The sequence below is a fragment of the Callorhinus ursinus genome, unplaced genomic scaffold (genome assembly GCF_003265705.2).
Source record: "Callorhinus ursinus isolate GAN/ISIS: 27379988/994484 unplaced genomic scaffold, GSC_fseal_2.0 scaffold44, whole genome shotgun sequence".
Classification (NCBI taxonomy): domain Eukaryota; kingdom Metazoa; phylum Chordata; class Mammalia; order Carnivora; family Otariidae; genus Callorhinus; species Callorhinus ursinus.
The window spans coordinates 12,762,363-12,774,382 of record NW_027397106.1 but is presented as its reverse complement, the minus strand read 5'-3'; the positions used below and the strand labels follow the sequence as shown (position 1 = coordinate 12,774,382).

The 12,020-nt window shown below is 33.4% G+C and overlaps 1 protein-coding gene across 1 annotated transcript in view; it reads left to right on the top strand.

The window, feature by feature from the left end:
• Nucleotides 1-12,020, top strand: part of CNTN1 (contactin 1) — a 290,240-nt gene that overhangs the window by 242,632 nt on the left and 35,588 nt on the right. Inside the window, exons 13-15 of the mRNA XM_025883027.2 lie at nucleotides 5,001-5,151; nucleotides 8,207-8,334; nucleotides 8,649-8,824. Of these exons, the coding sequence (XP_025738812.1) occupies nucleotides 5,001-5,151; nucleotides 8,207-8,334; nucleotides 8,649-8,824 (455 nt within the window). The remainder of the gene's footprint in view (nucleotides 1-5,000; nucleotides 5,152-8,206; nucleotides 8,335-8,648; nucleotides 8,825-12,020) is intronic.

The following is a 12,020-nucleotide window of genomic DNA, read 5'->3' as shown; positions in this document are numbered from 1 at the left end:
AGAGTCAGACATCTCTCACTCTCACACAAAAGCTAGAAATGATTAAGCTAGTGAGGAAGGAATATCAAAAGCTGAGAGGCTGAAAGCTAGGCCTCTAGTACTAACCAGTCAGCCAAGTTGTGAATGCAAAGGTAAAGTTCTTGAGATTAAAAGTGCTACCCCAGTGAATACATGAATGATAAGAAAGCAGAACAGCCTTATTGCTAATATGGAGGAAGTTTAGTGGTCTGAAGAGATCAGACCAGCCACAACATTCCCTTAAGCCAGAGCTTAATCCAGAGCAAGGCTCTTAACTCTTTAATTCTGTGAAGGCTGAGAGAGGTAAGGAAGCTGTAGAAGAAAAGGCTAACACTCTTGTTAGGGGCTAATGCAACTGGTGACTTTAAATTGAAGCCAGTGCTCATCTGCCATTCTGAAAATCATAGGGCCATTAAGAATTATACTACATCTAATCTGCCTGTGCTCTGAATGTTTTGTTGCCATCCAACAAAGCCTGGATGACAGCACATCTGTTGACAACATGGCTTACTGAGTATTTTAAGCCCTCTGTTGAGAAATACTGCTCAGGAAAAAATGATTTCTTTCAAAATATTCCTGCTCCTTTACATGGTTCCTGGTCACCCAAGAACTCTGATGGAGATATACACGAGGTTAATGTTCTTTTCATGCCTGCTAACACAACATTCATTCTGCAACCCATGGATCAAAGAGCAGTTTTGACTTTCAAGTTTTATTATTTAAGAACTACATTTCATAAGGCTCTAAGTGTCACAGATGGTGAATTTTGTAATGCATCTGAGCAAAGTAAATTGAAAAACTTTTGAAAATGATTCACTATTCTAAATACCATTAAGAACATTCATGATTCATAGGAAGATGTCAAAATATCAACATAGGCAGGAATTTGGAAGTTGATTCCAATCCTCATGGATGACTTTGAGGGGTTCAAGACTTCAGTGGAGGAAGTAACTGTAGATATGGTGAAAATAGCAAGAGAACTAAAATTAAAAGTAGAGCTTGAGGATGTGACTGAATTGTTACAATTTTATGATAGTACTTGAGTGGATGAAGAGTTGCTTCTTATGGATGAGGAAAGAATGTGGTTTTTGAGATAGAATCTACTCTTGGTGAAGATTCTGTGAAGATTGTTGAAATGACAACAAAGGAATTAGAATATTATATCAACTTAGTTGATAAAACAGCAGTAGGGTTTGAGAGGATTGACTCCAATTTTGAAAGAAGTTCAATTGTGGTTAAAATGCTATCAAGCAGCATCACATGCTGCAGAGAAATCTTTCATGAAAGGATTAATGAATCAATGAGAGAAACTTCAGAGTCATCTTATTTTAAGAAATTGCCATAGACACCCCAACCTTCAGCAACCATCACCTTGATCAGTCAGCAGCCATCAACATGGAGGCAAGATCTTCCACCAGCAAAATTATTATGACTAGCTGAAAGCTCATTTGGTGGTTAACATTTTCTAGCAATATTTTAAAATTAAGGTATGTACATTGTTTTTTTTAGACATAATGCCACTGCACACTTAATAGACTATATAGTATAGTGTAAACATAACTTTTACATGTACTGGTAAACAAAAAAAACTCATTTTTCTCGCTTATTGTGATATTTGTTTTATTGGGGTGGTCTGGAACCTAACCTGCAATAGCTTGAGGTATGCCTGTAATCTCTTTACCTCTGCCCTATATTCATTTCTTCTCCCTTACTTGATATGAACAGGTATCTCTTCTCCACGTACATATGTGTGTTCATATTTCTCATGCAGCCTCTTCTTCATGTTTTATTCTTGCATTCTCTACACCTTTGTCTTTGGTGACTCCATGTTTTCATACCTCCCAGATTATTTTTTCTCAGTCACTTTCATTTTCTTCTCTTTACCCCTTCCTCTGCTCCGTTAGAAATCTTGCTCACTCCCAGAGTTCCTTCTATGATTTCATTCTATTCTCTTCCCTTTTTCATGTGTTCTATATTATTATTCTTAAATTATTGTTATTTTCAAATTTTTAAAAATCCTGGATAATTTCTTCTTTTCCTCCCATTAACTATCAATGATTCTTTAATTTATATCACTGGCCCAGATTTTTATCCTCAGCTTCAAGCTCAACATAAAGCTTCCTAATAGAAATCTTCATGTGGTAACCTCACAAATAACCCGAACCTAGTGTGTCTGAAGCTAAATTCATTATCTCTTACCTGCATCCACAGTGTCTCCTGGAAAATTCTGTTCTATAGAATGACACAATTAACTACATCCTTTCTTCCTATTACATCTACTAAATTTCTCAATGTTACTCCATAAATCTCACATTCTCTTTACATTCATTACAATTGCTTTAATTAAGGTCTTACTGTATTATGTCCTTTTCATTTTATTTGAGGTAGCTGTCATCAGCTTTAGTCATATGAATCTAGGTAGCCAGGTTTTCTCTTTTACAACCAAAAAGATTGCCAAAAAGATAAAGCAGTGACTCAGTATGGTCTATTTTATTATTGCTACACCAAAGGGAAATTCTTTAGAACATTGTTATCACTACAAATTGAGTGACACTAAAAGAATATGAAAGGAAATGAGATATTGCAAGAAATTATTTTTAAAAATTACCTTTAAAAAGAGTTGAGGCTGGGGGACCTGGGTAGCTCCGTTGCTTAGGTGTCAGACTTGATTTCGGCTCAGGTCATGATCTCAGCGTCCTGAGATCCAACCCCATGTCAGGCTCTGCACTGAATTTGAAGTCTGCTTAAGATTCTCTCTCCTACTCCTTCTGCCCGTCCATGCTAGTGCCCACTCTCTCTCTCTAAAAGTAAATAAATAAAAATAAAAATGAGTTGAGGCCTTCTTAATTTTAAATTTCCCTGCCTCTTATTATAATGCTGAGGACAATATTCCATTTATTCCCCCCAAAGTAAAAATTCCTTCCTAATATATTTAACCTAGTTTATTTGGTTATCAAGCAAACATTCAGGTTTAGTCTTCATGCCATATTACTTTGGTCTGAGGTGCAATAAAATAGTTTTGACTCATAAGATATGAGGTGACTTTAAATGCTTTCCCAAATGTTAACATTCTATTTTTTATAAAAATTTGTTTGTCATCATACATTACAAAATTATATGAAAATTCAACTGCTCAGGCTGAAAGATCTCTCCATATTCAAACATAAAATCTTGTAATAATTTAATGACTATTATTGTATAATTAAATAAATAACATTTTCAGCCTGAGAGCAATGTTACTGGGCATTTTTATATTTGTTTCCATCTATTTTTGTTTACTACCTTCAGAAATAGTGTTTCTCTCTCTCTTTTCTTTTGTTATCTAGGTAATTCATTTATTCATCCACCAAATATTTTTGGGAACTTATTCTACACCAGATACCATACTTTTAATAGGCCCAGTAAAGAATGAAAGAGACAAATAATGCATGTCCTTTTCTTAGTTGGGGGAAAAATACTCTCTTATTTTTTTCCCACTTCTAAAATATATAGGAACATAGTCTAGATTCTGTCACTATAAATTCAAGTATTACTTAAGTATGAAGTCATTTAAACAACTGTACCAAATCAACTATTTCATTAAAACTTAACTGACTCAAGAAAAATTCTCATTTCCAGATGAATTTAGATTTTTAAAATATAATCTCATTAGATTTTCTCTCATAGTTGGCAAGCAATATGTCACCCAAAATATCTATTGAGCCTATACAAAATACCACACACTGTGTTAGGTGTACAACACAAGTTGGTTGGTTACTTATTTATTGTTAATTATCAAAACTCAGGTTAAAGGAACAATGGGATAAATTAAATCCGTGCCATAAAAAGTGTGTCCCACAGGGCAGCAGGAGCAAAAGCAACACCTGGGAGCTTGTTAGAAGTGCTGAATCTCAGGTTCACCCCAGGCCTACTTAATCAACATTTTATCAAGATCATCAGATTATATTTATGCACAGATAGAATTTGAGAATCATGGACTAGAGGATGAAGAGTCAACGTCTGGATGAAGATGCACTTGGGCCTAGAAAAACCTCCCAGAAGGACACAGTTACATACAGATGATTGGATGTGCAAAAATAAATGGATGAGATCCCCCAGAAGTCTGCTAAAATACAAGGAGGTTGAGAAATGAGCCAGATGTAGGAGACAGAAAAGAAAAATAGAGCATGTCATCAATAAAGTAACCTTTTATGAGACTCTATATCCTATTTTCATAATTACTGTTCTGTACTTTGATGTAAGGGGAAGCTACAGCCCGTTTCCCTCAATTATTTGCATCCATTACTCCCATAGCTGTTTGCAGGCAGGCCTGAAGGCAGAAATCTTTTTATTTTGGTATCTCATAGTGTCTGCACACAGTTGGTGCTCAATAAATGTGTGCATAGTGAAGGAGGAATCATTGTTTAATGAAAAGAGCATGCTTGCAAATCAGAAGAAAATTGATTCAATTGTGAATCCTACCTGATCCTGCCCGGGATACCTTTGGCAAATTATATAATTATAATAGATATCAGTTCTCTCATTTGTATACTGGAGACAGTTCATGGAAAGTGTGGTTGAGAGTACTGATTATGACCATACGATAGTATTAATAATGGTGCTCAAATTCCTCCAGTCTTTCACTTAATTTCCCTTATGCAATTGAGTCAAAACAATTAAATTAGATGTTACCTTCAAGGTAAATATATACATAGCATTTGATTGTAACTAAAATTTATAATAATTAATCCTGTTATCACTAAGATTTGTACATATAAAATGGGTGAATTTTATAAGTAAAATATACAACAATAAAGTTATTAAATAAAACAAAAAATATTAATACTAGGTATGGAATGTCTATTGGTTATATCTGATAATATTTGGTGAGATTAATCTTTTCTGGTGATTATTAATCAAAATAATAAAAGATGATATAGAAGAAATGTGGTTTTTTTTCCCTTTTTAATGAAAGAGAAAAATAATAATTTATTTCCTTTTAGCTTTGGCTCCAACTTTTGAAATGAATCCTATGAAGAAAAAGATCTTGGCTGCTAAAGGAGGAAGGGTCATAATTGAATGCAAACCTAAAGCAGCACCTAAACCAAAATTTTCATGGAGTAAAGGAACAGAGTGGCTTGTCAATAGCAGCAGGTAAGTTCAAAAACTAGAAATCCAATTGCAATTTACTGTTTGGCGAAGTTCATTTTAAAGAGGACTTATGTAAATGTTGGTTGTTCTTACTTTTCTCCACAGAAGGTATCATAATTCTAAGATAAACAGAGGCACTTACCCTTCACTCTTATTATCTGTTATAATCAGTGTTCAATTTTTTAGGTTTCTATAATTTATAAGGAATTTAGAAAATTGAGACTCAGAAATTTTTGGTAAATTGCCCAAGGCCTCGGGAAAAAAATGAGCAATGGGGAATAAAATATGATCTCTGACTTTTCCCCTTGTAACAAGGCCTCTGTATCCATTTATGTTTGTTTTAGTTTTACACAGTTAGCCTAATAAGTATTTCAATAGGAAAAATTTTTTAAAAAGGTGATTCAAGAATAAATCACTCCTTCCCATCTTTTTAAATGAACAGGAATTTCTCATCTTCCTAATAAGCAGACCATTACCTGCTTTAAGATAAAACATAAAACTGAAGTTCCTAACAAGATAAAACATAAAACTACTTCCTAACAAGTAGACCATTGGTAGCTTTAAGATAAAACATAAAATGTGTGACTTGCGTAGTATTTATTTAAAAACCACACTGAATGGTTTCTTTCAATTTCCTAGAGGAAGATATGGTAATACTGAGTACTAAAGTGCAAAAGTACTCAGTTGAGTGCTAAAGTACAGAGAAAGAAAGCCGGGATAGGAAATGGGATGTGAAAGTGAGGGAGAAGGAAACATTCCAGGCAGTGAATATTTAATAGTAAATATTTAATATTTATATTTACTTTACTAAATATTAATATTTAAACAATTAAGTTAGATTAGATTAGAATAGTAAAGAAGCATGTACAAAGGGCCTGGGGCAGAGAGTATAGGATGGTGAAGAATGTAAGACCTAAAATCAATATGGTTTGTCCTTAGAGGAAAATGGAGAAGAGTTTTTAAGAGATGAGACATAATAATCCAGATCATCAATAATGTTTTTTGCTAGGGGGCTTGAACCTCGTCTTTGAGTAATGGAATCTGTCTAGAGGTGTAAATAACGGAGGAAAATGTAGATTTTTGCCTATTAAAGGAATATACTAGCAAAAGTGTATAAGAGATATTCTTCACAACAATCCAAAAAAGTAGGTAAGATAGGTATTATTATCTCTATTTTGATGTATCTAAAGGCTGGAAAGGTTAAAGTAGCCTTTTGAAAGTATATTGATAATCTCCAAACTGAAACTTGAACTTGTGGAATGAACCTATGCCAACACAGTTCTCTTATTAAGATGATCACAAGTATGGCTGTGTATGGAACAAAGATAAGTTGGGTCGGGGAGAGGGAGTACACAGGAACAGCAGTTATTTCCCTGAACACATTAACTTTTAAAGTGAATATGCTTGACTAAGTTTTTAAGACTTTCGCAAAATGATGCTAGAAGAATCAGTGTTAAAGGAAGAATTAATTTGTTTGATTTTCTGATGAAACATTAACAATCAAACAATGAGCAATGCGGAGATGTGATCAAAAGGTAGTCCCATTTCTAGGTACTTATTCCTGCAACAAACTTGTGGCACAGCACTCCCCCTTAGACCCACCGTTAACTCTGTCCCCTAAATAAAAAAAATAATAAAAATAAAATCTTGCTCTGATTCTGATGAGGACCAATGAATGCTACAAGTCTCTCCAACCAAGGATTTCTTAGAACCGTGTTTCATGGATTTATTTTTCCTAAATATCAACATCTGTTCAAAAAAAAGGAAAAGAAAGGTCTAGCTCCTAAAATCTTACTATTTTAATCCTGTCAGAATATTTTTAGTCTTTGAATCAAATTGTGTTACTTCTTGACAAAAGAGTCTATAAATCCAGTTTTTGCTCACTACTTTAATCCATTCATATTTTAGGTTATAAGCACCATTTTATAATAGATACAGTACTTCATGTAAAAAATAAAGTTAACTATTATAAAATAGTATGCATAAAGAAAAGTTCAACTAATTATTTTCAGAGAAATAAAATATTTCTGTTTCAAACTAATATCCAAGGAGTAACCTGCAAAACTGTCTTTAAGCTTAACTATAATCTCATTCTGATTAATATAATCACAAAAATTGGTTCCACATTACAAAGTTACTACAAGCACTTGATTAGTGGCTTGTAAAATGGTTTATGCAATATTTCAAATCAGTAGAGAGGAAACATAAATCTTGATGAATTGTAATTAGGTTCTCAATTGTATGATTTTACTTTGGGCTAAATGATATACCTTCTACAACAGAATTTATTTGTAGTTGTTCATTTCATATTTGATGGACTATTATCAGCTCTAACATGATCTTTCTCTGAGCCATTTATATGAGAGTATCTCCAAAATTCTTTTCTTCTCTGGAGTTAGTATGCTCTAACAGTTAATGAATAAGATGGAAGGATAGGTTAGTAAGTAAAACCGAAGTATGTCTGATGGAATGCATATTAGGAGAGAAAACCTTGGAAGCGGTATGGGATGGAGGGTGGCAGGACAACAGCAGTGCCATGTGCATGCACGTGTGTGTACATATGCATACAATACTAACTATAATTTAACAATGCTTTGCTGAAGGTGCAAAACCCTGTAAGATTGTCAGGCTTGAAAGGGAATCAAAGGACTGTGGCTCTTACTATGAGTGAGATAGAAAGTCACTGGAGAGAGTTGAGCTCTAGAGTGCTTTCACTGAGCAGAAGAGTGACATGGTATGACTTATGTCACGTAGGTCTTCATGTCTGGCTGCTATGTGGAAAAGAGACTATGGCCAGACAAGGGTGACACAGGAGACCAGTTAAAAACTACTGCAGTAGTCCAAGAAAAAGATGAAGATCGCTTTCTTAAACAATTTGTCAATGCTGAAAAAAATATTATAAACAAAGGCTAGGATGTTTCATCTTAAAAAAATCTTACTGTCAAGTAATTTGTATAAAATGTAATGATCAGAAGATAGTGTTTGTAATCTAAGACGGAATAATAAGATATTTCATTAAATTAATTTTGTGAAGCATGCATTTCTTTCATTTGAATAGAATACTCATTTGGGAAGATGGCAGCTTGGAAATAAATAACATCACAAGGAATGATGGCGGTATCTATACATGCTTTGCAGAAAATAATAGAGGGAGGGCTAATAACACTGGCACTCTTGTTATTACAGGTAAGAAACCATTTGATTAATATTGTTTTTTTCTAGTTTAATAGTGCTTAGTTTCTAATATACTATAAGGCATGATTCAGCACTAAGCTTCTAAGACAGTTCATGTACTGATAAGTTTCCATCTCAAAAGCCTTTGGGGCAAATCTCTTCCTTAATGAAATTGTTCCTGGAATTTGAATCTGAAAACATCTTTCTCCCTTTGCTCAGAGAAATAAAAATATATTGGTATTTATTCTTTTAATGTGCCAGATAATATGGTATCTAATATTTTCTTGAATTGTGCTTCCCTCCTTTTTTTTTTTTTAAATGTATAGATCCCACACGAATTATACTGGCCCCAATTAATGCTGATATTACTGTTGGAGAAAATGCCACCATGCAGTGTGCTGCTTCCTTTGATCCTTCCCTGGATCTCACATTTATTTGGTCCTTCAATGGCTATGTGATCGACTTTAACAAAGAGAACATTCATTACCAGCGGAATTTTATGGTATGTGTTTTAAGTTTCATCCGATTAACATTCCAGTGACCCTATGTGACCGCCGCCTATTACTATAATCATTTACAACACTGAAAAACAGGCAAAAAAAAGCTTTTCATGGGTTTCCTTCTATTAATTGTAGCACTCCTGAACCTTTTTAAAAATGGCTAGCTATAAGGATTCTGGTAGAGATATTGACCGATAAATATTTATTGAGCTTTAGGTCTATTTTTCCCTTAATTATAACTTTTATATTGATGTGTACTATGCCTCACTGTATCTGTATCCTAGGTTCTAGGGCCTTCTTGTTCATTTTAAATGAGGTAAGACCATAGAACTTACCCTTTGTTATAATGATGACTTTAAGGCATTTCTCTTACTCTTTGAGGTTAAGAAATAGACAAAATACGTATATGGGAGGGTTTGGAGAACTAGTCCATGGGATTTTTAGAATGCTTAAATGGCTGTATTCTATTAAGAATAGGAAAGCATACATGACACAAGTCCTATAATTAAGCATAGTGGTGTCCTTGTATAGAAATAAAGAAAATAGAGGGAAAAGGCTGGGCAGTAGAGGAGGAATACTGACTTGGGTAGGAACATCACTGGTTTGAGATAGGATGGCCTAGGTTACAGTGAATAGTTGATCCTTGAAGAACATGGGTCTCAACTGCTGCTAGGTCCACTTATTCGTGGGTTTTTTTTCAGTAAGTACAATGCTATAAATGTGTTTTCTCTTCCTTATGATTTTCTTAATAACATTTTCTTTTCTCTAGCATACTTTATTGTAAGAATACATATAACATACAAAATATGTGTTTATTGACTAACTATTATGAAAATTTCCAAAGGAATGACTCTTAGGTAGTTAAGTTTTGGGGGAGTCAAAAGTTATAAGTGGATTTTCAACTGTGTAGGGGGTCAGTGCCCCTACACTCTGTATTGTTCAAGGGTCAACTCTATATAAAAGGCAAATTGGCCACTGTTCCTACCTGCCTCTTCTCTAGAAAGGCCATTGGTTAGGAGCCTAAGACCAATTTAGAGCATATGCTTATTGAAGAAAACTAATTTTAATTTTAGAAGTCAATTATTAGTATAGAAATAAAAGCTTGAATTAACTCAGTAAAATAGCAGTAGAGTAGAATATTTAGGATATTTAAAGTCCTATGAAATCTGAAGATTGATATGTACATATAATAATCGTATCCTTTCAAATTGTCTAGCTCTTTAATTTTTTTTCTAGAACTTTGGCTTTAAAAAGCCAAAACAAGCTTTCATTCAAGTTGAGTGAGACTGATTTAACTTTTCTTGTTAAATTTTTATTAGATAGATTATAAAACAACTACCAATGCAGTAATCAATGTTTATCCTTCTACATGTTAACTGTAAATTCAGTTCATTTCATTTTAATCTAACAGATCTATCTATAGCTGTAAATTTGCAGCAAATCTGCTGATTGTCTTTCAGTTTCTGAACCAAACTTACACTTTAAAAAAATAACAACTGGGAAATGGCAGGGAACTATTTTAACATTATACCATGTGATATTTTTCCTTATATGTCTGAAAATATTTTGATATGCTTAATCATAAACGTTCCCAACATTAGTAAAGTTGACACTGATATCTTTAATAATTTCTTCAAATTGTGTTTTGTTTTGCAAGTAAAGCAAATACTACTTAGTTTTTACTCATCTTAAGGAAAAATAAGTGAGCTAAACAAAGATCTTACTTAAAAAATAGACTTTTGAATTTGCTTAGTTTCTTGCTGTTATATATTGAGTAATTTCAAAACTACAACGACCGTAGTTCATATAAGTAGCTACTCAACAACTGCAGTGAAGTTTCGTAAATAGATTTAGGGGTGTAAATTGTCCTAAATTAAGCTGAAACTTCATATGTAGAGCTTCTTTATGTTCTTCAAAATAATATTTACATTATATTTGTTGAGGCAAATAAACATTTCCAAAAAAAGAAATTAAGAAGAGAAAAAAGGAAGGAAAAGAGAGAGAGAGAGGAAGGAAAGAAAGGAGGGAGAGAAAATAAAAAGGAAAAGAACCCCATGGCTTAAAAAGAGAGGAAAATAAAGAAATAACTGGAATAGTAATTAAGAAATAAATAACAAATTGGATCATAAAAACCTAAAAGACTTTGGTCATTACTTACTGGACTCCTTTTGCTGATGATAGCCACAGAGGTTGATGTACTTGTCCCTCAGCTAATCCAGAGCAGAACCTAACTGCAGGCCCATGCTCTGGCCTCACTAACTCACATTTCAGCTTCAGTCCAAGTAATGATCAGTGGTAGAAAACATGCTCACTGGCTCAATATGTAACTTAATTGAGTAAAAATATCAAATGCACATTTGTAACACATTAGATGGGCAGGCTGATTCAGTTCTCGAAATAATTAAAAAAAAAAACCCTAGGCAAGAAATTTATTTTAAAATAAATTATTAAACTTAATTCTGTCTTTTGAACTTAAGACCTATAAAGCCTTCTGTTGCATCTTCCTTCTCTTTTAAAGCAAACTTCAAAGTCAGACTTCACTGCTAAATGCACCACATGAAGTTTGAGTAAAAACACTGTTATGTGTTTGATCCATCTTTTGGTAGATCATCCTAATGACTAATAATTGCTTCTGGGTGCATTAACAGACCGCTCTCAGAAGGAGCAGCTCTTCTTATCTCAAGCTTAATGAATCAAAAACACGAGAATGGCAGGTACTGGAGACAGCAAATGCAAAGGAAGGAATATTGCTGACTGCATTTGTCGATTATTCAAATTGCATGGGCAAATGTGTCAGTACGTAATTTTGGGGGTCTTCTTAAATAATGTTTTGATATTTTATTTGATTCTGGCAACATTTCAATTAGTGAATATCATTTGTTCATTTAAAAATATTGTACTGTGTATATACCACAAGCAGGAACAGTGATGGGCACTAGGGTGGATAAAACACTGAATAAGATAAATACAGGCACTGATCCAAAATAAATTAGAGGTACTCTGTGAGTTTAAAATTCAAATGTAAATAATTTGATAGCTCTTAAAACTGATATTATCATCATTAGTTTTAATAAGTTTAATTGCTAAAAGTAATATCAGAGGCTCTAATTAATGAAGAAAGAATATATAAATCAAAATTTAAGTTTTTCATTTCTACAAAGTAAGTTTGTATTTTCCAATTTAGTTTCAATGATAAAT